The sequence below is a fragment of the Panthera uncia genome, chromosome D4 (assembly GCF_023721935.1).
Source record: "Panthera uncia isolate 11264 chromosome D4, Puncia_PCG_1.0, whole genome shotgun sequence".
NCBI classification, from domain to species: domain Eukaryota; kingdom Metazoa; phylum Chordata; class Mammalia; order Carnivora; family Felidae; genus Panthera; species Panthera uncia.
Window position 1 is genome coordinate 55,875,795 of NC_064807.1, and position 25,935 is coordinate 55,901,729.

At 47.2% G+C, this 25,935-nt stretch overlaps 2 protein-coding genes across 5 annotated transcripts in view; one reads left to right on the plus strand and one right to left on the minus strand.

The window, feature by feature from the left end:
* RUSC2 (RUN and SH3 domain containing 2) overlaps positions 1 to 20,927 on the plus strand; it is a 65,103-nt gene extending 44,176 nt beyond the window's left edge. For all 3 annotated transcript variants that reach the window (XM_049625896.1, XM_049625890.1, XM_049625881.1), the window contains 11 exons: positions 7,605 to 9,701; positions 14,807 to 15,436; positions 15,671 to 15,856; positions 16,004 to 16,144; positions 17,233 to 17,309; positions 17,519 to 17,693; positions 17,784 to 17,889; positions 18,611 to 18,657; positions 19,109 to 19,916; positions 20,011 to 20,148; positions 20,229 to 20,927. In XM_049625896.1, coding sequence (XP_049481853.1) covers positions 7,673 to 9,701; positions 14,807 to 15,436; positions 15,671 to 15,856; positions 16,004 to 16,144; positions 17,233 to 17,309; positions 17,519 to 17,693; positions 17,784 to 17,889; positions 18,611 to 18,657; positions 19,109 to 19,916; positions 20,011 to 20,148; positions 20,229 to 20,430 — 4,539 coding nt within the window. In that variant the 5' untranslated portion in view covers positions 7,605 to 7,672 and the 3' untranslated portion in view covers positions 20,431 to 20,927. The remainder of the gene's footprint in view (positions 1 to 7,604; positions 9,702 to 14,806; positions 15,437 to 15,670; positions 15,857 to 16,003; positions 16,145 to 17,232; positions 17,310 to 17,518; positions 17,694 to 17,783; positions 17,890 to 18,610; positions 18,658 to 19,108; positions 19,917 to 20,010; positions 20,149 to 20,228) is intronic.
* FAM166B (family with sequence similarity 166 member B) lies at positions 20,900 to 23,170 on the minus strand. Of its 2 annotated transcripts, none has more exons than XM_049625906.1 (7): positions 23,073 to 23,170; positions 22,830 to 22,960; positions 22,220 to 22,443; positions 21,913 to 22,130; positions 21,664 to 21,715; positions 21,389 to 21,441; positions 20,900 to 21,121 (listed from the first exon to the last, which is right to left on the minus strand). In XM_049625906.1, exons 1-7 carry the CDS (start codon positions 23,142 to 23,144, stop codon positions 20,900 to 20,902), a joined length of 972 nt encoding a protein of 323 aa, XP_049481863.1. In that variant the 5' UTR covers positions 23,145 to 23,170. The 2 variants fall into 2 exon arrangements, with proteins under 2 accessions (XP_049481863.1, XP_049481859.1); XM_049625902.1 differs by having other exon boundaries at positions 20,930 to 21,121; positions 21,389 to 21,586.
* Between the last annotated feature and the right edge of the window lie 2,765 nt (positions 23,171 to 25,935).

Sequence of the window (25,935 nt, forward strand, 5' to 3'; positions counted from 1 at the left end):
ATTTAATCAGGGTGCAGAGGGGATCTGCAATGAGCTCTTCTACCCTATTGTTTTCTCTTCAAATTTATTAGAGCTCATGGCCCACAGTATTAAACTTGTATTGTTATAGAACAAGTCATTCCCAAGAAAGAAGTCTAAGAGGTGTGTGTTGTGTTGTGTTTGAAATAAAGTCACATGTATAGTATACTCTCATTACATTCTTAACTCACAAAAGTTAAGTTATCCTGAGTCCTGTCTAATTGTCATTTATTCACTGAATGATCTTGGACAAGTCCTTTTGTTTTTGATTGTCAATTTCCTTGTTTTTTAAAATGGAAGTGGCTCTGCCTACTTTGGTGAGTTGTTGTGAGGATCAGTGAGGTGACATGTAAAAAAAAATGTGCTTTACAAAAATGTGCAAGTTCAGGAGAGGGGGCATGAATACAAAATCTCATGGGATGCCTGCAGTACGTCACCTCGGTTGACTGAGCTAGAGTTGTCTGTGAAAGAAATATTGGCAGGCATCCCCCTTGGTTGTGTGGAAATCAGAAAGGAATAAGACCTTTTCTAAGATACAAAAATATAAAATGAATCAAACAGTGATAGAGCTTTACAGTTAAAATAGGATTCAACAAAACCTAAATGTAAAAGCTAAAACTATACAGCTTTCAGGGGGGAAAAAAAAAGGAAAAATTTCTTTATGATCTTGTGATAGGCAAAGATTTTTTAAATGGGACAGAAGGCTCTAACCATAAAAGATAAATGGGATTTGATAAAATTAAAAACTTCCATTAATTAAAAAGCACCATGAAGGTGCACCTGGGTAGCTCAGTCAGTCAAGCATCCGACTGTAGATTTCAGCACAGGTCATGATCTTATGGTTGTGAGTTTGAGCCCCAAGTCCGGCTCTGTGCTAACAGTGTGGAGCCTGCTTGGGATTCTCTCTCTATCTATCTCTCCCTCTCTCTCTCTCTCTGCCCCTCCCCTGCACATGCACTCTAAGTAAATAAATAAACTTAAAAAAAAAAAAAAAAAAACGCTATTTAGAAAACAAATGGGCAGGGGCTCCTGGCTGGCTCAGTCGGTGAAGCGTCTCACAGTTCTTGAGTTCAAGCCCCGCATTGGACTCTATGCTGACAACACAGAGCCTGGAGCCCACTTAGAATTCTGTCTCCCTCTCTCTCTCTACCCCCTTCCCCACTCACACACTCTCTCTCTCTCTCAAAAATAAATAAACATTAAAAAAAAAGTTTTTAAAGAAAACAAATGGGCAAGCCACAGGCTGAGAGAAAATATTCTCAAGACATGTGTCTGATAAAGGAAATTTAAAAGCCCCTACAACTCAATAATAAAAAGATAAGTCAGTTTTTTAAATGGGTAAAATAGGGGCACTTGGGTGGCTCAACCCATTAAGTGGCAGACTTCAGCTCAGGTCATGATCTCATGGTTTGTCGGTTCAAGCCCCATGTCCAGCTCTGTGCTGACAGCTTGGAGCCTGGAGCCTGCTTCAGATTCTGTCTCCCTCTCTCTCTGCCCTTCCCGTTTGTACTCTCTCTCTCTCTCAAAAATAAATAAACATTAGGAAAAAAATTTTTTTAATTAAAAAAAAATAAATGGGTAAAATAGGAGTCCACAAATAACCGAGCACCTACCATGTTCCAAGCACTGTGTATAAGTTCCAGGGACACAGAGTTGACTGTATCACAGGTTTTGACCTCAAGAAGCTACACTCTAGCCTGGGGGACAGATACGTAAACATAACGGTATAATATAACTCTCTGCACCCTCCAGGTACAGATTCTTCATCATCTTCCATTATCCATTTATTCTCTATCTCTGGTTTAGAGGATCAGCCTTCTAGACTCTGTGTATCACTATGTTTTTCCATTTCAAAGCATGTATGACTCAATAATAGTTTTGTGGATCAGAATCACAAGTTTCTATGTTTGTATATTTGTGAATACCGCTTGAAAATGGTGGTTTGAAAGGGGGGTGGGGTTGGGTCGGGGCGCTTGGGTGGCTAAGTTGGTTAGGCGTCCAGTTCTTGATTTCGGCTCAGGTCATGATCTCACAGTTCCTGAGGTCAGCCTCTATGCTGGGCATGGAGCCTGCTTATGATTCTCTCTCTCCCTCTCCTGCCGCTCCCCTGCTCTCACACACTCACGAGCATGTGCATTCTCTCTCTCTCTCTCTCTCTCTCTCTCTCTCAAAAAAAAATTAAATTAAAAAAATATAGGGGGGCTGGATATTCATTGAAGATCAAGTGATGGCTGTAACCCATAGGTACTCCTAAAATTACTGCTATATGTACAAGATAGCTCCTTTAGTCCAGACCTCAGATGATAGCCTGGACCTTGGGGAAACCTAGTACTATCTATAAGGGGAAGACCCCCTCTCCAAGCCCTGAACCTGTGGTATCTATGTTGTTTAAAGGAAATAAAACCGTTTAAATTACATACATAATAGATATATATTACATACAAATTAGGAAATACAGTTAATACCAAAAGGGTAAACTTATAAATAATCTAAAATCACTCAACATAGATAAGAACTATTAACATCTTGTTGTATATGGTTTCAGATTTTCTTTCATGCATATTGCTATGGTCTGAATGTCTGTGTCCCCCCAAATTCATATATTGAACCCTAACCCACAAAGGTAATGATAGTAAGAGGTAGGCCTTGGGGTGATTACTTCATGAGGGCAAAGCCCTCATGAATGATATTACTGCTTTTACAAAACAGGCTCGAGAGACATCTCTTGTCCCTTACACCATATGAGGACACAGCTAGAAGGTGCCAGCTATGAACCAGGAAGAGGGCAGAACACAGCCATTTTGACACCTTGTTCTTAGACTTCCCAGCCCCCAGAACTATGAGAAATAAATTTCTGCTGTTTATAAGCCACATAGTCTCAGATATTTTGTCATAGCAGCTTCAACAGACTAAGACACATATAGACATATATTTATTTTTAAAAATGGTGTCATACCGTACTTACTGTTTGTAGTTTGCAGTTTTCACCTAATATTTTGTGAATGTTTTCCCAAGTCAGTGGTCACATTGACATATTTTAATGTTACTCTGCTCTTACTTTTTTATTAAAAAAAATTTTTTTTCCAGGGGTGCCTGGGTCACTCAGTCGATTAAGCATTCAACTCTTGATCTCAACTCAGGTCATGATCTCATGGTTAGTGAGTTTGAGCCCTGTGTTGGGCTCTGTGCTAACAGCATGGATCCTGCTTAGGATTCTCTCTCTTCTTCTCTCTGTGCATCTCCCTCTCTCTCAAAAAAATAAAATAAATAAAATCATTTTTAAAATTCTTTAAAAACAAAGAAACAAATAAATAAATAGATAAATTTTTAAGTTTATCTTTGAGAGAGAGAGTGCGAGCATATGAAAAGGGAAGGGGCAGAGAGAGAGGAGAGAGAAAATCTCAAGCAGACTGCACACTGTCAGTGCAGAGCCCAACACAGCTTGATCTTACCAACTGAGAGAAACCTGAGCCAAAATCAAGCGACACTTGGGGTGCCTGAGTGGCTTAGTCAATTGGGTGTCCGACTTTGGTTTAGGCCATGATCTCTGGGCCTGTGAGTTAAAGCCCTGCATCTGGTTCCGTGCTGACAGCTCGGAGCCTGGAGCCTGCTTCCGATTCTGTGTCTCCCTCTATATATGCACCACCCCCCTCAAAAATAAATAAACATTAAAAAATTAAGAAAAAAAAAGTGTTGGACACTTAACTGACTGAGCAACCCAGGTACCCCTGCTCTTTTCTTTTTTGTTGATTGATTATTATTGGAATTTCAGGTTGTTTCCAACTTTCTGTTATCCTTGTGGCATATATATTTGAACCCAAGTTTTCTTGGTGAAGGAAGAGATATGAAGGAGTAAAGAGAAAATTATCTCATGTACCTCATAGCTAAACTTCCTAAAAATCCTCTTTATTTCTCTCTATAAAATCCCATACTTTAAGGCAGCTCTCTTTCTCTTTTCTTGTTCTCAACTTGTTTCTGCAAATGCCCCATCCCCTCCACTGCTCAACACTGGTTCCCTTCCTCACCCCTCCTGACCTCATAACTCCTAACCTTTTGTGTGTATTTTTAAAAAAGGTTTTAAATAACAGCTTTGTTAAGGTATAATTCACATACCATAAAATTCTGTAGTTTTGATTTTACTCGCAGACTTTCATAATTATCACCACTGTCTGATCTCAGAACATTTTCATTACCCCAGAAAGAACCTCCATACCTGTTAGCAGTCACTCCCCATTCCCCAGTCCCCCAGTCCCTCAGTCCCTGGAAACCACTAATCTATTTTCTGCTTCTGTGGGTTTGTCTGTTCTGGAAATTTCATGTAAATGGAATCCTATATTATACAAAAAAGCTTTTTATGACTGGCTTCTTTTACTTTTTGAAGTTCATTCATGTTGTAGCACGGATCACCACTTCATTCCTTTTATTGCTAAATAGTATTCCATTGTATGTATATATCACATTATTTTTTTAACATCGTTTTTTTGGTGCAGCTTTATCTATATATTTATTTATTCATTTTAATGTTTATTTACTTATTTTGGAGAGAGAGTAAGAGACTGAGCAGGGGAGGGGCAGACAGAGAGAGAGGGAGAGAGAGAATCCCAAACAGGCTCTGCACTGTCAGCGCAAAGCCTGATGCAAGGCTCAGTCTCATTAACCATGAGATCATGACTTGAGCCAAAATCAATGCTTGAGTTGAATGCTTAACCCACTAAGCCACCTAGGTGCCCCTATTTATTTATTTTTAAAGTAAGCACTACACTGGGGTGCCTGGCTGGCTCAGTCAGTGGAGCATGCAACACTTGATCTCAGAGTTATAGGTTCAAGCCCCACATTGGGTGAAGAGATTACTTAAAAATAGAATCTTAAAAGAAAAGCAAAAAGAAAAACCAAATTAAAAAAATAAATAAATAGGGATGCCTGGGTGGCTCAGTGGGTTGAGCATCTGACTTTGGCTCAGGTCATGATCTCACAGTTCATGAGTTTGAGCCCTGCACTGGGGCTCACTGCTGCCAGTGCAGAGCCCACTTTGGATCCTCAGTCTCCCTCTCTCTGTGCCCCTCCCCTGCTTGTGCTCTCTCTCTCCAAAATAAATAAACATTAAAAAATAAAATATAAATTAATAGATATATAGATAGATAGATAAAGCTCTATACCCAATTGGGGCTTGAACTCACAACCCTGAGATAAGGACTCACATGCTTTACCGAGTCAGCCAGGTGCCCCTCATATACACGCTTTTGTGTGAACATGTGTTTTCATTTCTCTTGAGTATATACCTAGGAGTAGAATTGCTGGGACGTATGGTAACTCTATGTTTAACATTTTAAGGCACTGTCAGACTATTTTTCCAAAGTAGCACCATTTTACAATGCCTCCAGCAAAGTTTGAGAGTTCCAATTTCTCCACATTTTCACACATTTATTATTGTCTGTCTTTTATCTTAGGAATCATGCTGGGGGTGAAGTGGTATCTCAATGTGGTTTTCATTTATCTAATGACTAATGATGTTGAGCATCTTTTCATGTGTTTATTGACCATTTGTGTGTTTTCTTTGGAGAAATGTCTAGGCAAGTCTTTGCCCAGTTTTTCATTGGGTTATATGTCTTTTTAATGTGGGGTTGTAAGAGTTCTTCATATATTTTGATCAGAAGTCTCTTTGTAAATATTTTCTCGCATTTTGTGGGTTGTCTTTTCTTGATGGTATCCTTCAACGCTTGAAGGTTTTTAATTTTTATGATGTCCATCCACCTTATCTATTTTCTCACTTTTCACTTGTGCTTTTGGTGTCATAGCGAAGAAACCGTCACCTAATCCAAGGTAAAAAATATTCATTCCCATGTTTTCTATAACTCAAACCTTGTAGCTCAGTTTAGTCTGTCTAGTTTCCGCCTTTCTCCGTATCTACTACCCCCATATCTACTACCCCCAGTCAACTCACAAAAGATTGGAAGTCCAACAAAGTCTTCCTCTCCGAAAGGAAAGGGGGAAAAAGAGGGTAAATACTTTTTAATTTTGATGTAATTTAGTTTGTAAATAATGATATTTTAAAACTGTATCCCTCACAAATGTATTTATCGGCCACTTGAATCTTTTCATTTACTATTGCCTTTTCATGTCCTTGAGTATATGTGACTTGCCTAGATCTTTTCTGTACTCCACATGAAGGGCTGTGATCCTATAATCTAAATGAGTTAAAATTTTAAAAATTGATGGTATAAAGCATTCAACTAAATGATGGAGAACTTAGGTTGTGGGGTATTTATACTCATAGTGGGTGGAAGGAAAATGATAAGAATAAAAAGGGAAGGAAGAGAAATGAATGAAATTAGATATGAGGCATCTGAGCAAGTGAGGACTGTTAGGATTGAACTTGATAGCACAGGAGACTAGAATTTGAGGAAGCCATTCTGCCACAGTCCAGCCAACAGACCGGAGAAGCTCAGAGTGGGCTCTGTGTCCTTGGGGCCAGGAGACCTTGAACAAGAGAGAACTTTACCTTAGCCTATCAGAAAAACTGGGAAGAGAAGACTTTCTAGGAGACCCCCACAGTGAAAGTTCTGAGCTGAAACTGGATAGAATTTGGTCACTTCAGAAGATCTGTACCCTGAGCTGGACAAGAATGTATTATGCCTGTCATGTTTGCTAGGTCTTATGTGATGTTGTGCCTGAGTGATACAAAAGAGATAGAAATAGACACCCGCCCTGCATTGAGAAGGAAGAGATTAGCATACTTTCAGTCACTTTGATGCCCAATTTGGTCTCTGTATTCAAGAAGCTGCAGGACAGGGGCACCTAGCTGGCTCAGTTTGTGGAGCATGTGGCTCTTGATCTTGGGGGTGTGAGCTCAGCCCCCACGTTGGGTATAGAGATTACTTTAAAACAAAATCTTTAAAAAGAAGAAGAAGAAGAAGCTCCAGAACAGTAGTAAGAAGAGCAAGGATCCTTAGCCCACAGCCATGAGAGAGGGATAAGCATTCTGGGGCTCAGAGGAAGAGAAAATGAGATGACATAGGGGGGCAAATGATAGAGAATATTTAAAAATAGTTTTCTTGCAAAATTATAGCTTACTGCTGTGAGTACATAATATAGTATTCATGATTTTCCCCTTATCTGAAAGCTTGCAAGCTGTAACTGTGACTAAGTCATCTCTGGATCCCCCTTAGTGCTGAGCACCCTTTCAGTCATCCTAGATGATTTTTCTTAGTTATGTCACTACTCATACTTTTCTGTACTCAGGACTAGTCATCATTTACTGCTAAGAACACATCCTTGAAAGAAAATGAGAAAGTGTTGTCCTTGAGAACCCCGAGATTTTCGTATGTGGCATTAAAAGGGGCTCTGCCTTTGGTCACAAGTGGATGCATGGCCAACTTAAAATGAAGGGGGTGCTCAAGAGCTGGGCCTGTGCAGTCCAGAGTATGGTGGGGTACCCTGTCCTGTTGGGCTGTGTTATCAAGCTCCATCTTGACTCTGAATCTTTTCTCCTCTTGGGCCCTTCTCCACCTGAAAATGCTATGGGAAGGGCATGTCCCTGACTTCCAGGGAGGTGACATTAGGTTCCCTTTCTTTCCCTCTCTCTCCAGGTGCCAAGCTCTCCTGATGAAATGTGTTCTGCCCCACTGGGCTCCGGGGGCAGTGTCTGGTGCTGTTGATGCCCTTGTTCGAAATTTCCAGAATGGATAGTCCCCCAAAGCTGACTGGAGAGACCCTCATCGTCCACCACATCCCCCTGGTGCACTGTCAAGTCCCAGACAGACAGTGCTGTGGAGGGGCAGGTGGGGGTAGTGGGAGCACAAGATCCAATCCCTTCTGCCCACCTGAGCTGGGCATCACCCAGACTGATCAAGACCTAGGACAAGCTGACTCGCTGCTATACAACAGTCTGCACTCTGCTCCGGGGGGATCTGCGCGGTCTGCAGACAGCACGAAGAGTAGGGTGCGGGATGGAAGAGGCCCCGGGGCCCCTAAACGACACAATCCCTTCCTGCTACAGGAAGGTGTGGCTGAGCCAGGACTTGGTGACCTATATGATGACAGCACTGGTGATAGTGCCACCCAGCAGTCCTTCCACCTGCATGGGGCTGGTCAGCCCACCTTACATCTGTCCCCTTTCCAGCTGCCACCACCTGGGCCTAGAGTGAGCAGGCCATGGGGGGCAACACGTAGTCGGGCTGGAGTAGTGGAAGGGCAGGAGCAGGAGCCAGTGGCCACCTTGGATACCCAGCAGTGCAGCACCAGCCACTGCTGCCGGCCAGAACTGGAAGCGGAGACCATGGAACTGGATGAGTGTGGGGGACCTGGTGGGAGTGGCAGTGGGGGTGGAGCCAGTGATACCTCTGGCTTTTCCTTTGATCACGAATGGAAACTCAGTTCAGATGAATCCCCAAGGAACCCAAGATGCTCAGGCTCAGGACCTCAGCACTGCCGCTGCAGTAGCACATCCAGTCAGTCTGAGGCGGCTGACCAGTCCATGGGCTATGTGAGTGACTCCTCCTGCAACAGCTCAGACGGTGTGCTGGTCACCTTCAGCACCCTCTACAACAAGATGCATGGCAACTCCCGTGCCAATCTCAACTCCGCCCCACAGTCTTGCAGCAACTCTTCCTTCTGCAGCCACTCAGACCCTGGCGCCTTCTACCTGGACCTGCAGCCCTCCCCAGCTGAGTCTAAGATGTCTTGTGAGTCCCACCACCCCGACAGTGGGGGAAGGGAGGGGAGCTATGGCTGTCCTCATGCCTCGTCTCCTGAGCTCGATGCCAACTGCAACTCCTACCGCCCACACTGTGAGCCCTGCCCAGCTGTGGCTGACCTCACAGCCTGCTTCCAGAGCCAGGCCCGTCTTGTTGTGGCCACACAGAATTACTACAAACTTGTCACCTGTGACCTGTCCTCCCAATCATCCCCAAGCCCAGCTGGCTCTTCCATCACCAGCTGCTCTGAGGAACACACCAAGATAAGCCCGGCACCAGGCCCTGGTCCAGACCCTGGCCCCAGCCAGCCCTCTGAGTATTACCTATTCCAGAGGCCAGAAGTCCAGCCAGAGGAGCAAGAAGCAGTGGGTTCCTCAGTGGAAGCAGCAGCTCCTGTGGGCCCCGCTGTGATCGAGGGGCAAGTGTACACTAACACTTCACCCCCCAACCTTAGCACTGGACGCCAACGCTCTCGAAGCTGTGATCGCACCCTGGCGCGCAGCCCTCCTGTCCGCCTGGGCTCACTGGAACGCATGTTGAGTTGCCCAGTGCGCCTGAGTGAGGGTCCTACAGCCCTCGCTGGGCCTGGCGCCCCGCCTAGGCGGGTCACCTCCTTCGCCGAGCTCGCCAAAGGCCGGAAGAAAGCTGCAGGCTCTGGCTCTCCGCCACTTCGACTGAGCATTGGAGACTCCTCCCAGGAGTTCTCACCCATCCAAGAAGCCCAACAAGATAGGGTGGGCCCACTGGATGAGGGCGTTCGCTGTAGCCATAGCCTACCACCCATGCCTTTGGGGCCAGGCATGGACCTAGTTGGCCCAGAGCCCTGGTCCACCCAGGTCTGTCAGGGCCCCCAGTCCAATGAGATGCCACCTACTGGCCTCAGAGCTGCTGGGCAAGGCCCCCTGGCCCAGCTGATGGATCCAGGGCCTGCTCTCCCAGGGAGCCCAGCCAACAGCCATACACAGAAGGATGCAAGAGCTAGAGCTGACGGTAAGGAACCTAGCTGGAGAATATGAGGATATATGCATGGCTTCCTCAGTGATAGGGCGCTGGCAACCACCCCATCCATAACCACTAAAGGTTCCTCAGCCTAGATTAATCTTTCCAGTCCAGGTCATGTCCTGCAGTTGTCACCGGGGGAAGGAGGGATAGAGGATAAACAAATACACTGAGGAGATAAAGTCAGGATTTAGAAATTGATATATTGGGAAAGGAAGTAACAGAAGATTGTGATTGTAAGCCTGGATGACTGGAAAGATGAGGGTACGTGGATAGAGACCTCAAACACTAAAGTAGATTTATAGGAAAAGGGATAAGGCATGAGTTTAGTTTTGGACACTTAGGAATTTACAGTGCTTAAGGGATATGTCCAATAGGCAGACCATACTGGGTGTCAGTGAAGTCCATTCTTTGATCAGTGATTGTTGCCACTCATCAAAGAGTCTGAAACCAGTCGCTAGACCTTTAAAGCCTCCTGGGTCCTCTCTTTTCCTATTTATTTTATTACATTTAAATATTTTATAAAGGCTCTGTGTTAAATGCTGGTGATAGATATGAGGGACAGTCTCTGCCCTCAAAGAATACAGACTAAGGATGAAAACAGAAAAGGAAACATAATTAAAACACAGAGATGACAGTATATGGTACTGGTCTATGAGAGGGATATCCAGACTAACATGTCAGAAAAGGACTGCTAACATAATTTATATTTAAAACCAGTCTAGAAAGACGATTAGGAATAGGCTTTGTGGAGACTTGAAAGAACATTCTAGATTCATACAGTAGTCTGTATAAAACTACAAAGGTGCAAAATAACCTGATGCTTTCCAGAAACTGCAAATAATTTGGTATAACCATGGTGGGGTGTGGATGGAACTTTTGAAGGATTTAATCAGGGAAGTGGCATTTTGTTTGTTTTTAACAGCTTAGTAGCATGTTTTCATTTGCGTTTTAGAAAGATCACTGGTTGTTTGGGTGGAAGGTAGATTGGAAAGGATATCCTGGGAGTCAGGGGATGGCTGTGATCAGAGTCATCAGAATAAAAGAGGTAGTTGCATATGTGGAATTTAAGAAACAAAACAGATGAACAAAGGGGAAGAAAGGAAAATTAAGGTAAAAACAGAGAGAAGGCAAACCATAAGAGACTCTTAAATACAGAAAACAAACTGAGTGTTGCTGGAGGGGAGGTGGGTAGGGGAATGAGTTAAATGTGTGTCGGGCATTAAGAGGCCACTTGTTGGGATGAGCACTGGGTGTCATATGGAAGTGATGAATCACTAAATTATGTTCCTGAAACCATTATTACACTATATGTTAACTAACTTGGATTTAAAGAAAAAATTAAAAGTATATAAAATTAAATTTTTAAAAGTAACTTTTAAAAAAAGAGGTAGTTGAAGCTTTGAGTGGATGAGAGCATCCAGGGAGAATGTGTGGAGTTATAAAAGGAACAAGGACAGAGAGCCCTGAGGATACAATGATTTAAGGGTGAGCAGAGCAACATCCCAAGGAGACTGAGAAGAATTAGTATATTAGAGGAAAACCAGGGGAGAGTGAAGGTACATGCACTAAATGAGGAGAAAATTTCAAAAAGAGTTCAACAAAATTTGAAGTGAAGTCGCTAACATTAAGGCTGAAGAATCCTGAAAGCAACATTTGGGAGCAGTGAGGGTGGAAGCCAGATCTCAGAGGGTTTGGAAAGAAAGAGGAGATAAAGCAGGGGAAAGGGAGATAAAGGGGAATGTGCTGTGCTGTGGCCTCAGGTTGGGGTCCCTTGGCTTCTCAAAGGAAATGGGTTAAAAAAACATAAATGGTTTTATCTCTGCTGTTAGGGAGATCACAGCCCATCAGAAGACTTCACAGTCCTAAACATACACAGAGGAGCTGTTCTTGGGGTGGGGATGGAAAGGGAGGTCTCTAGGGAAGAGGGGGCGTCAGAAACAGCAGAGATTGGCCAGAGTCCCTTGGAACCTACTCCCTTCTTAGACTGTACTGTCTGGCAGGTGTCTCTAGGCACAGGGGATGTTGTGGCTGGCATTCTTAGGGCAAGACCAATCCTGGTCAGAGATGCATTAAAAGTGTTGTTTGTTTTGTTATCAGGTAAGATTGTCATATAGAGATGCTGTTCTGTTCCATAAGTCTCCAGTGACTTACCACAGGTCTCTTCTCTCGATTCTTTGCTATGAGTGACTATTCAAAAGAATTCATGAATGACAAAAGAAGCAGAGATCTCTTTGAGATCCTGAGCAGCAGAGTCAGGATTCAAAAAGATCTTACCAAGTCTGGAAAGAACAAAATTAAAAAAGCAGGGAACAATGTGAAGTTTGACAGGTGAGCGGTATGTACTTCCGTTGATTTGGGATATTTAATTGATAGCAAACTCAGAATGAGTCAGCAGTTTGGAAGGGCTTCCTTCCAAAAGTTAAAATGACTGGATTCATTGATAGATTCCAGAAGGGAGAAGCTGATAGTCCTCTACTCCCTGCACCAGTTAGTGCTCACCTGGAAGTTCTAGGTGCTTCATTTTAAGAAGGAACTGAGGGACTGGGACTATGTCACCTATAGAGCAGCAGACTTGGATGAACGTGGTCTCTGACTCCAGTTTTCTTAAGAGCTGTCATGTAGAAAAATGTGAAGCCTTAGTCTGTTTTCCCTGGGGACATAACTGAGACCCACTCCCCAGGTTAGGCTCCTCCTTCTTCTCTGAGCTTACTTTTCTGCCTCAAACCCTATCCTGGGGACTTAGGGAGGATTTTTAAAGAGTAGAAATAAACAGTCTAATACAAACATACTTCATATAGGGGGTATAATAAAGCTGGGGTTGGGAATACCTAATCTGATAGCCAGGGTCCATTCAGCCTTGAAATTTGATATTTAAATAAATGGAAAGGAGGGAGGCATTCCCAGGAGGGAAAGCTGTGTGCTTAAAGTTGGGGACAGAGTGGGGAGAGTGGTGTCAGTGAGAATGGCAGGTGTGGAAGTTTGAGGGGAGAGCAGCCTAATTGGTGGCAGGTATGGACACCTGTTTGAGAAGATTAGACTTTATTCTGTGGGCAGTAGGGCCATGGGATAAAATTGGTGTTTTAGGAAGCAGTCTGATTTATGTAAGAAGATCTGGATGCAGTGAGACTAGACTGAACCAAGGGAGACAGTGGGGATTCATTCATTTAACAAATATTCATTCAGTACCTACTACATACCTGGCTCTATTCTAGGCACTGGGGATACATCAATGAACAATTCAAAAACCCTGCTTTTTTGGAGCCCTCATGAGGAGTAATAGACAATAAACAAATGAGATTACTTTCTGATAGTGATTAAATGTTAAAAAGAAAATAAAACAGGATAATGAGATAGAGTGTGACTTGTGACTGGGGTGGTCGCCACTGAGAAAGTGATGTTTGAGCTGATGCCTGAATGATGAGAAAATTTGGGGCAGAACAGCAAGTGCAAAAGACCCTGAGATGTTAATGAACTAGGCATGTTTAAGGACAGAAGGAAGTGTGGCTGGAGCACAGTAAGCAAAGGGAGAATGACAAAGGTTGCTCTTAGCACAGATTGGGGATGACTACTGGAGGCTACATTTTGAACACGTCCCTTAGGAATGATTCTAACCCCCCCACCATGGGGTTGTGATCACTGTCCCCTTAAGACTCACTGAAGTAATAAATAAATGGGAAAAGATGAGGGCTACCATTTCATGTGTAGTGCAATGTGATAAAGAGAACGTTGGCCCCTAAATCAGACTCTGGCTTAGGCAGAGTTCTACCTCTGCCACTTCCTAGTTGTATGACCTTGGGCAAATGACTTAATCTCTAAATTTCCAATACCCTGATCTGTCAGGTAAGGATATTAATTCCTATCTCACAGACTTGTGCGGCCAGAGTTGTGCTAGCGAGCCACACCCAGGGGTTTAGGCTTTGTAGGTGCTTGTAGCGCCACCTTGTGTTCATCCATATGTTTACAGTATACGCAGTGTTCTTAGAAGCGTAGCTCACACACACAAAGACCATCAGGCTATGCAGTATCCTGGAGTTCTGTGTTTAGTTCGGAGCCCTATGTCTTGAGAGACGCTGACCTGAAGATTGGCTGAAAGAACAGGAGAGGATCAGTCTTGGAGACCACCGTTCTGTGTAGAGGGAGCAAATAAAGACCGTGAGGCTCCAATGCCAGGATTATGAAAAAGTGGGAATGGGGTGGATAGGGGTGACAGGAGTCTGATCCCAGCTGCAAATAAGGAAATATCATGGTTAGATTTGCTTAAGAATGAAATGAGTCAGCTTTAGCAGAGAAAGGTGATGATGAGCAAAAGCTTGAAGTAAATAATATCTTACCCTGAAGATCATGTGACTCTGACTCCAACTCTTTAGGCTTCCGAAACAAAGGAAATGGTGTTTCTGCCATTGACTGAAGAAAGTCATCAGGAGAAAGGTGATAGATGAACTGTTTTAAAATAGCAATTATTAAGTGAAAGCAGAATCTTTGGGGCACCTAGGTGGCTTAGTTGGTTGAGCATCCGACTCTTGATTTCAGCTTAGTGCTGAGAATGGAGCCTGCTTAAGATTCTGTCTCTCCCTCTGCTTCTCTCTCTCTCTCTCTCTCTCTCTCTCTCTCTCAAATAAAATAAAATAAAATAAAATAAAATAAAATAAAAAATACGTGAAAGCAGAATCCTAAAGCAGAATGATCCAGAGATCAAGGGGAAGGTTGGGGCTAAAGCTGAAGGTTCAGGAGTCATGTGTATGAATGTCTGAACTTGAACAATGCAGGGGAGAATGTGTAAAGGGAGATCAAAGAATGGAGCCTTAAGATATATCCACCCTTGAAGTCAAGAAAATGAAGAAGGGGTGAATAGCCAAGAGCACAAGAGAGTTCAGTTATCATAAAGACAATAGGGAAAGTTTTACAAAAGATGGGAGGGGCATTGTCACATTCCCAAACTTGGATTACCCCTACCCCATTCAATTCCTACAATTCAGGTGCTGCCTGTCTCTTCCCCTCTCCCCAGTGAGCATCATCTGTCTGCTTCTTTACTTCCTCTCATGGGGGTCTCAGGGCAAATCTGTCTGATTCCTCCTCCATCACTGTTGCCACAGGAGGTGGTGCTGAGAGCCGACCAGTCCTTCGCTACAGCAAGGAGCAGAGGCCTACCACGCTGCCCATCCAGCCCTTCGTGTTCCAGCACCACTTCCCCAAGCAGTTGGCCAAGGCCCGAGCCCTCCACAGCCTTTCCCAGCTCTACAGCCTCTCTGGTTGTGGCCGTGCACAGCAGCCTGCCCCACTGGCTGCCCCCACTGCTCAAGTTCCAGCCTTAGCTCCCTCAGGGGAGTCGCAGGCAGCCACCAACAGAGGTGCCAGGAAAGCTGGTCCTGAGCTAGAAACCTCACGGCCGTCACCCCTGGGTAGCTACTCCCCCATCCGCAGTGCTGGCCCCTTTGGGCCCAGCACCGATTCTTCTGCTTCCACCTCGTGCTCCCCTCCTCCAGAGCAAGCCACAGCCACAGAAAGCCCACCCCCATGGAACCACTCCTGTCCTCCTGTTGCCCGGCCTGCCACCTCGCAGCAGCCACAGAAGGAGGATCAGAAGATACTGACCTTGGCTGAGTACCGTCTCCATGGAACAGGAAGTTTGCCTCCTCTGGGCTCCTGGAGATCTAGCCTCAGTCGAGCAGAAAGTCTAGCCCGGGGAGGTGGTGAGGGCAGCATGGCCTCCAGGCCCAATAATGGTATGAGCTTTACCCCCCACCCCAAGCATCTTTACCTCCCCTTTGAATGGTTTCTTATACTCCAGCCTGGGGTCAGGGGTTAAAACGTTTACATCTCCTTCCCCATATTATCTATGGATAATATCCACACACACACCCAGCCCTCATATTTTATATGGGCCCACTGGGTGGATATGAAGTGCTATCTCCTGCTAACTCTTGTCTGTCTCTTCTGCTAATCTGTTCTGCTTTCAGCCAACCACCTGTCCCCTCAAGCACTCAAGTGGCGGGAATACAGGAGGAAGAACCCACTAGGGCCACCTGGATTGTCAGGGAGCCTAGACCGAAGGCCGCAGGAAACTCGACTGGCCCGAAGGAACCCCATCTTTGAATTCCCTGGCTCCTTCAGTGCTGCTGGCCATCTGAACTGCCGGATGAATGGTGTGTGGCCCAGGTCCCCAGTATACCCAGAGCAGGCTCTACCACAGCTTGGCAGGGCTGGAGAAGGGGTCAGTCCCCAAAGGAACACAGAACCCAGCTGCAACTCTTAGGAGAGTTGCTTGAGACTGATTTTTCTCTTCTTTGCAGGTCAAGTAGTAAAGCCATTACCGCTGACCTGCCCTGACTTCCAAGACCCCTTTTCCTTGACTGAGAAGCCTCCAGCTGAGTTTTGTCTGTCCCCAGATGGCAACTCAGAGGCCATTTCCATTGACCTACTTCAGAAAAAAGGTGAATATTACCCCCAGCTCAGGCCAGGAATTCTGTTGTCAGTGCCTATTTGTGCCCATTGCCATACTGTCTAGTCTTCCAGATTATTTCCCTATTTTAGAACTCCACATGCTAGGAAAGAATTAGCACAGGAATTGGGGCAAGAGGTAGAAGTCTGTGTATTGTGTATGGTGTGTGTGCATGAGCACGCAAGGGTCATTTATCAGATGCTTAAGAATCGGGCTTCAGTCTCTTGCCTTGGAGAGCTACTTATAGTGAGGGAGACTTTGCCATAAATAAATGGCCATGTGCTCTTGGGGACAGTTCAAGTACTACAGGGACTAACAGCTTCGGTAAGCATAATGGTGACATCTACTAAGCTATTTAGCAAATAAGGCACCACTGGACTAAGAGAGCTGCTTCAGTGAGATGATGCGAAAAGAACTGAACGTCATTGTGGGCTGAAGGGAAGGAGCCTGTGAGAAGGAATAAAGATGAAGCTAAGGTCCCTTGCAGAGGAAGAGTGGGAGATTCAAACCTAGGAAGAGGGAAGAACCTTGAACAAGATGGAGAGTGAGTGGGCCCTGGGGGAGGTTAGGTAGAATGTAGTTAGGTCTTTTGGATGGACAGGGATGTGGAATTCATGACCAGTCGCCTCTGTTCTCTAGGTGAAGTAGAATCAAGGGCTTGAGAAGAGGGGTAAAGATTTGGCAATGTGAAAGGATAGCAGGGCGTACCATGAGACGCACATCCAAGAAGTGCCCGTGTCGATCACTGTTATGAGTGGCCCCGGACTTTCTCCAGCAGCCACTAGCCTGGTTTCTCATAGCAGAGAAGATGAATAGTTAGATTCATCTAGGATATGGAGTAAGAAGGTCTTGAAGATGCAGTTGGTGAGATGGATCCACTGGTGGTGAAAGCAGTGCAGGGCTTGAGAACTGGGCAAAAACAAGGGGCCAGGGACTGGTCCTCGGTGAGACTGAGATCCGTGTGCAGAGACAGAGAGAAAGAGTGGAAGCCCCTCCCTCTCTCCACAGAGGGCTCCGTTTCAGCCACGTTGCCCAGGGACTTGCTTAGGAACCTGTCACACATCAAATTCTTACTTGCAGGGCTGGTGAAAGCAGTTAACACTGCTGTGGACCTCATTGTGGCCCATTTTGGCACAAGCCGGGATGCTGGGGTGAAGGTAGGCAAGAAACTGGAGAGCTGAGCTCTACCCGGCTGACCCTCACCCATTCTGTGTGACCACTTCCTCCTGCTCTCTTGCACCAAGAACCCAGAGTTGGGAGCTTCGGGATGGGGATCTCAAGAGAAGCATGCTCAGGCCTAAGAGAGTCAGAAAGGACCAAGGTCAGGCCTCAAATGATTCTCTGTACTTGTCTACTGCATCCACAGGCAAAGCTGGGGAATAGTTCTGTGAGCCCCAATGTGGGCCACCTGGTTCTGAAGTACTTGTGCCCTGCGGTCCAGGCTGTGCTGGAGGATGGGCTCAAGGCCTTTGTGCTAGATGTCATCATTGGGCAACGTAAGAACATGCCGTGGAGTGTGGTTGAGGCTTCCACACAGCTGGGTAAGTGCTGGGTGGCAAGATGGGGACTCCAGGCTGAGATTAGGGTTCCAGAGACTGGACATGTGACTGCTAACTCTGGCTTCCTCTCAGGCCCATCTACCAAGGTCCTGCATGGCCTCTACAACAAAGTCAGCCAATTCCCAGAGCTCACCAGTCACACCATGCGTTTCAACGCCTTCATTCTTGGCCTGCTCAAGTGAGTGTGTGGGGCAACAAGAGCTGCAAACCACCAGCCCTCTCCCCTAGGCTCCGCCACTTCTGAGGAACCAACTCCCTAGACTGAGACAGTCAGGTGGATCCACAGGATCTGTGGCCAGGGCTCAGGCTCACCTTCCTCCTTCCCCCGCCACTCCCATCTAGCTATAGCCTCTCTCAGTAGGTCACTGGTTTCCCACCACACCCACAACCCTCTGGCACTGATCACCAACATGGTCATTTGCTTTTAATCTGGTTTTTAATCCATAATCTGGCTTATTTGGAAATTAATCTGGTTCTTTGGATATTGTAAACTTTGATCCACTCCATTCCAGCACTACTTCCAAATCCTGCCTGCCCGTAAATCCATCTTGAGATCCACATCCTAGTATCTTTCTTTCTCAAGTATGGGCCCAGGCCATCCCCTTTGGGATGGGTACCCTGTACTCTCACTCAGTAGCTGCCCTGACTTCTTGGGTCCTATGCAAGCCAACTCCTTTCTAGAGGGAAGAAATTGGCTTGTGAATCACATGTTCACCCCCTCCCAACGTCCCCGCTGACTTTCCAGAACTAGATTACATGAAATGAACCAGGTAGCCATAGAAGGGGGGTGTTCAGCCTATACCTCTGCTCTATGTCTGACCCGATGTCCATCTCCTTTGTACCTTATCATCTGGCTATATCCACACAAGATTCAACTCTCTTCACCTATTTCCCTACAGCATCCGGTCCCTGGAGTTCTGGTTTAACCACCTCTATAACCACGAAGGTAATGCCCAGAACACTGTTCTCTCTTGCAAACTCAATATAGGCCAGACCTCAGAGGCTCAAAGAGGGAGGCACAGCTCTTTACAGATTCTAGAGGTGGGGAGGGAACCCCACAAACTTTCATCCTCAAAGCCGGGGTTCTGCCCAAAACTTCCCCCAGCTTCTACTTGTGTTAGAGCCTTGGAGTCAGCAGGATACTCAGGCAGTGTGGAAGTCAGGGTGGCTAGGAACCCCAACACCTCCACTCTGAACTTGGGGCTGCCACTTAGGGTTTGGAGGTCGCGACCTGCACAACTTGAGGCGGCATCGTTTCCACTGGAGTGCATCCGAGGGCACAGTACACAGCCTGTGTGGCCATATGCAGTGGCTCTGCCAGGGCTGCTTCTCAAAGGCCCACCCCAGGCCAGGCTGTGCTTCTCTGTGTGACTCAGGCCTCTCTCTTTCTCCCCTAGATATCATCCAGACCCACTACCAGCCGTGGGGCTTCCTGAGTGCAGCACACACTGTGTGCCCTAGCCTCTTTGAGGAGCTGCTGCTGCTGCTACAGCCCCTGGCCCTGCTGCCCTTCAGCCTCGACTTGCTGTTCCAGCACCGGCTGCTGCAAAGTGGGCAGCAGCAGCGGCAGCACAAGGAGCTGCTGCGGGTGTCCCAGGACCTACTGCTGTCCGCCCACTCAACATTGCAGCTGGCCCGGGCTCGGGGCCAGGAGGGCCCTGGAGACACGGAGAGGGCAGTCCATGGGGAGCGGGTGAAGGGTGTGGGTGCCTCAGAAGGTGGAGAGGATGAAGAGGAAGAGGAGACAGAAGAGGTGGCAGAGGCAGCTGGGGGCCCAGGGCGTGGCAGGTGGGCCCGAGGCGGGCAGGCCGGCTGGTGGTACCAGCTCATGCAGAGTTCCCAGGTCTACATCGATGGCTCAGCTGAGTGCTCTAGGTTCCCCCGTGGTGGCAGCAGTAGCAGCAGTGAGAAAAAGAAAGGGTCAGGAAGTGGGGGGCCACCCCCTCGAGAGGGAGTAGTCGAGGGGGCGGAGGCCTGCCCTGCCCCTGAGGAGACCCTTGGCCGGGATAGGGGCTGGCCCTTCTGGATGGGGAGCCCCCCTGATTCTGTGCTGGCTGAGCTGAGGCGCAGCCGGGAGAGGGAAGGGTCCACTGCCCCCTCAGCAGAAAATGAGGAAGGAGCCTCAGAACCTTCACCTGGGGGCATCAAGTGGGGCCACCTCTTTGGCTCCCGAAAGGCTCAGCGTGAGACCCGGCCCGCAAACAGGTGAGCGGCATCCCATAGTGTAGACGGAGGGATTTGGGGAGCCTCTCTAAGCCAGGGTACAGACAGAGCCAGAGCTCTAGCTGCTCTCTTCTAGGCTACCCTCTGACTGGCTGAGCCTGGACAAGTCCATGTTCCAACTAGTGGCACAGACAGTGGGTGCCCGCCGGGAGCCAGAGCCCAGGGAGAGCCTGCAGGAGCCACCCTCTCCAGCTCTGCCCTCCAAGCCTCCATGGTAAGCCCTGGGAGATAGGATTGGGGGCTGGGTTTGGCTTTGGATGGGGTTTCTCTGACCTCCATTTGTTGTTTCCCCAGCGAGGTGAAGGCACTGTGCCATCATCTGGCCACAGGCCCTGGACAGCTGAGCTTCCACAAGGGAGATATCCTCCGGGTGCTGGGGCCAGCTGGAGGAGACTGGCTGCGCTGCAGCCGCGGCCCCGACACCGGCCTGGTGCCACTGGCCTATGTGACCTTGACCCCAACTCCAAGTCCAACCCCTGGAAGCAGCCAAAACTGAGGCCCTGTGCATGTTGGTGGCCTCAGGGACCCTCATAACCCCCAACTCAGAGCCTGAGAGCCCTTTCCAAGCCCTCTGGCTTGGCCACAGAGAGCAGACTAAGAGCTGGGGGCCATACATCCCTGTGCTCAGTATTAATTACTCCCCGTTAACTGTCCCAGTGACCTCATCCAGACCTCCACCCCGGAAAGGAGGGAAGGGATGCAGCACTGGGCTGCCAGGATTTCCCCGGCCATCTGGGCTGGCCCTTCCATAGGTACAGATTAGCATGTCCCTATGGAGGGAGGTGACCAGAGGCCCATTTGCAGGGTTCCCTAGGCCAGGTGGTGAGGAGGATGGGTGACAGTATTGGGGCCAGCTCCCTAAGCCCCCAAATGTAAATAGGCTGTGGCCAGTGCCTGGTGGTCAGAAGAGGGAGGAGGAGCCCAGACTTCTGTTTATGTATTTATTTATTTATTTATTACACCTATTAATAAAAAAGGTGCTCGGCCTCCAAACCATTTTTCTTTGTGCCTCCCCCCACCCTGCGGCCCACCTCTCTTCCTTGCAAAAGGATGGCTGGGATAGGAAGAAAGGGAAGACAGAACCTGAAGTCCAGGTACCTATACCAGGAGCTGCTTCTGGAGGGTGCTGAGGCCCAGTGCATCATGGGTGAGATGCCCATACGTGCGACCGAACTGGAACTTATACCCTATATGGACAAGACAGTCTGTCACTTGTAGCTGGTAGCATGGAAAAGCCATTTATTTCTCAGTCAGTGCCTAAGCCCTCCAAAATCTTGTCCCAACTTCCACTGTGGGCTACCTCCGTTTCCTTTTCTGCGCAGTGGTAAGCTGAACCACGTGATCCAAGCCCCCCGTCCATATCTATTAGTTCCAACCCCCCAAACCACTTCCACCCGTGCCACACACGTACAAATACTCTGGTCCCCGAAACTTCCCTCTGGGGCTATCCTCACCTGGCACATAGCCTCCATAGTTAGGTAACAGGCCCAGGTTCTGAGGGTAGGTCCTAGAAAGTGGGGGGAGATGTTTGGGATCCTTCTGGGATCTGCCCCTTGAATACATCTGTCCAAATTCCTGCAGTGCCCGGTTGGTGAGCACAGGAAAGCTGGAGCCGAAGAGGAAGCGGGCCCGGGGCACATAACCAGTGAAGCCTAGGGGGATGGGGATACTGAGTCAGGACCTCCTGGGAGCCTCCCCATGCTTTTGATCATTACCCACTTCCTCTCACCTGGCATGAAGAACTTGCGAGGATCTTTGTCATCCATGGAATAGGGGGAAGCCTTGTGAGGGGAAGTTGATAGAGAAAAAATAAGGGCATCAAATTCAGCTCCTGTGCTCTACCAGAAGCTCCCTGGGAGCTGGAGCTGGCAGTCAGGCCCATACTCCCTGTACCCAGAGTCATGCTACTCATGGCCACCCCTAGGCCTGGTCACACTACCAACTCCCCCTGCACTCTCTCCAGCCTTGTTGGTCTCACTTGTTCTGCCTCTTGCCCCGGCTCCAGCTCCTTCTCTGCCTCCAGCTCTGACTCTGGCTTTGGTTCTTGGTCTTTCCCCACGTCTTTTTCTCCCTTGGCTTCCTTCGGCAGTTCTTGACTCCTTTGTCCCCCAGACCACTGAGTGAAATCATTCAGAGCCTCAGTCCAGACCTGGCTACAGTTCTTGGCAAAGAGGAACTGTGCCTGGGGTACAAAACCTGGGTGGGAGGGGGCAAGGAGGATTTCGATTAGTGTTTGGGGCACATGTTCTGGGACAGGGACACCTATTCAGACCACACATACATACCTGTGTACCCTGGGATCATGCTGGAACTGAGCCTTTCATGTCCACGCCTGACAGATGGTCTTCCTCTGGGAACCTCAGGAGATGGTGGAGGCCGGATGGGAGGCAGAAGTGTGCGATGGGCAGGGGGCCAGGCCAGGCCAGGAACTCCTCGAAGTAGCTGACCAGTCATCTGCCCATAGGTCTGGCCCATGCTGAACCGAAGTAGTGGGCAGTGTCCGGTGTACCTGTAGCACAGGACCCCCCACACACACAACTCACCTCCAGTCTCCCTCTGCTCCATCACCCCCAGAGATAGACACAGAGACCTCTGAAGCCCTGATTTTTTTTTTCTGGATTCAGCTGTGTGCCTATTTGGAGCAGGCATTTCTCAGTTCTCTAGGTTTTCAACCCTTCCCCTCTGCTGTTACCCTGTTACCATAGAGAAGACAACAGAGTTTTGTGGCAGGCCCAGCTACCACTATTGCCTTGCTTTTCCTTTTCCATCAAAAACCATAAATATCCCAGCCCTGGGCCTCCCAAATACCAGTATGTCTACTTGGCCTCCAAGATCTAAGTGGCACAATTCCCATATCCCTATATGCCTATTTCCAGAAGCAAGCAGAAGTCTTACCCTGGGATATAATGAGGGTTCTGGGGGTTCAGCCCTGGTATGAAGGTGCTGGCCATAGCCATGGGAATCCAGGCAGTTCCTTTTGTTTCCCTTGGAGCCCAAACTCTGGGCTCTGTGTACTGTGTCCAGGGCTGTGGGGCGGAGCCAGAGGCAGGAGGCAGTGCCAGGGGAGGAGAGAGGAGGAGGCATTAGTTTGATAACTGCCAGGGCAAAGGCCAGTGAAACAGGAGAGCAGGGACTCACTGGTTTGTCTACTCCAGAACAAATGCAGTCGGCCAAGTGGGGCAGGGAAAATTCTGAGTAGGGCCTCCCCATTCCAGGAAGGCCTAAGGTGGGAAGGGAAAGAACAAAAACTGTTAGGTCCACTCAGCTCTATCATAAAAGAAGACCCTTCCTTCTTAAGCCTCCTGCCTGAAGACATGTGGGTGCTACTCTTTGTGAGTCTTGGTTGGAGGTGAGAGAGTTCCTGGGAAAAGAGGTCTCTGAGGGAAGCCCAGAGGGGAGGTCACAGGGGGAAAAAGGAACCTAGGGACCTCAAAGCAGTGACATTGTTTATTTTCAGTAATTTAATCTGATGAATTATTTATTGATTACCCACCATAATCTGGATCATCATTCAACAAATTATGCCATGCTTTCCTACACACATTCTGTAGTCAGAAGAGCTAAACTCCACATGACTTTGGGCAAGTCATTTAGTGTCTCTGAACCCCACCATCATTTACAAAATGCAGATACTAGGACTCACCCTGCTACTGTTGTGAGGCTAAAATTAATATATACAAATGTGTTTTGTAATAGTAAAGACCATGAAGTCAGAAGAGGGGAAGGGTAGGAGAAAGAGCATGGGCATTAGGTCACGCAGTCATGCGCTCCTAATAGCTTGTGGCCTTGAGCCAACCTTACCTTTTGTGAGCAGGCAACTTAACTTCTGAACCTGAATTCCCTAAACTCTAACATGAAAGTTAAAATAACCCAACCTATCAGGGTGCTGTTAAGGATAAAGTCAGTGTGGGAAAGAATTTACCCCAGGCACCTGGCACACAGCTACTAAAACTTAATTTTCTTCCCTATTGTCTAATACTTTCTCAAAGCTTCTAACACATATGGGAGATCTGTGACTGGTTAGTAAATTCAGTGGATATTGGTTTTCCTAATGTGGGAGGTCACAGAAAGGAGATACGACAGTAATGTTGGGTTTTTAAGACTAGGGTTTTAAGAACAATTAGAATTTGTTAAGAAAACAATTCAGGGGGCACCTGGCTGGCTCAGTCAGTAGACCATGCAACTCTTAGTCTCAGGGTTATGAGTTCAAGCCCCACACTGGCTGCAGAGCATATTTAAAAAAAAAAAAAGGAAGGGGTGCCTGGGTGGCTCAGTTGGTTAAGTGTCCATCCGACTCTTGACTTTGGCTCGGGTCATGATCTCATTGTTTGTGGGTTTAAGCCCTGTGTCAGGCTCTGCACTAACACAGCAAGGAGCCTACTTGAGATTCTCTCTCTCTCCCCTCTCTGTCAAAATAAATACAAACTATAAAAAAGTAGGGGAGGCACCTGAGTGGCTCAATTCTTTAAGCGTCCAGCTCTTGATTTCAACTCAGGTCATGATCTCACAGTTCATGGGATCGAACAGCGCAGAGCCTACTCACATTTTCTCTCTTCCCTCCCCTACTCACTCTCTCTCTCTCAAAATAAATAAACATTTAATTTTTTTTTTAATTTTAAAAAAAGGAGGGGGAAAACAATTCGGATTCTAAGAGGAGTACAGACCAGAAAGATCTCAGGGGTGCCCGGGTGGCTCATTTGGTTAAGCGTCTGACTTTGGCTCAGGTCATGATCTCAGAGCTCATGAGTTTGAGCCTTGTGTCAGGCTCTGTGTCTCCCTCTCTCTCTCTGCCCCTCCCCCATTTGTGCTCTGTCTCTCTCTATCTCTCTCTCCCAAAAATAAATAAACATTAAAAAGTTTTTATTTAAAAAAATAAAAATAAATTAAAAATTTTTTTTAAATAAAGGAGATCTCAGAAGGGAGCATGACTGGAACTCAGCTCTGGGGCTGAGTCAGGGCCAGGTCAGTACACCTTTCCAGGAGGCAGAGCCTCTGCTCTTCCCCCTACCCAACTGACAGTGCCCAGGCTGACCAAACACATGTCACTGACCTGGGGATTACACAAGCACACTGGGCCCCAAGGAATACATTTCACGTTCCTTGCTGTTCTGCCAAAGACAGCCTTGGAATGTGTCCTTTAGAGCTAGAGTTGTAGGGGACTTGACTCACTATTAAGGAAATACGCTAGATGGGGATGGGAACTGAGGGGAGCCCAGAAAAGTAACAGTGTGTCAAGGTTAACAACCTGGACTTGTGGATTCCCTAACAGAATCCAACCCAACTATTGGTTGCACACTGTGTACCTGTTCCCTACTCCCATCTCCTTCTTCCTAACAGAACCTTAATTCTGTTCTGTGGAGCAGCCAGAAACTTCAGAGAAGCTTGGAGCCAGCCCTGGGAATGAGTCTTAATTAGTCTAAGCCCATAATAGTGATCCTGTCCCCTTGCATGGGCTGGTGGCATTCTGGACAATAAAGGGAAGTCAGCCAGGATGAGAGAGGGTCCCAAGAAAAGTAAGCAATTTAAAATGCTGTTTAAAAAGATGCATAACAGAGGTGCCTGGGTGGCCAGTCAAGTGTCTGACTTTGGCTCAGGTCATGATCTCACAGTTCATGAGTTCAAGCCCCACGTCAGGCTCTGTGCTGACAGCTCGGAGCCTGGAGCCTACTTTGGATTCTGTGTCTCCCTCTCTCTCCGCTGCTACCCTGCTTGTGCACGTGCTCTCTCTCTCTCTCTTTCTTTCTCTCTCAAAATAAATAAATGTTTTTTCAAAATCTTAAAAAAAAAAAAAAAGATGCATGACAAATTAGAGAAAGAGAGATGGACAAGAAGGAATAATGTCCCTTCCCGCCTCTAGAAATTATATGGACATGATGACAGAACTTTGGTAGGCATCATGAAACTTTGTGGAATGCAAAGCTAATCTGAGGACAAAACCTGAATACAGCAAGGATGGATGGTAAAGTAGAAAGGCCTGGGTCCTTGATGAGCTACTGAATTA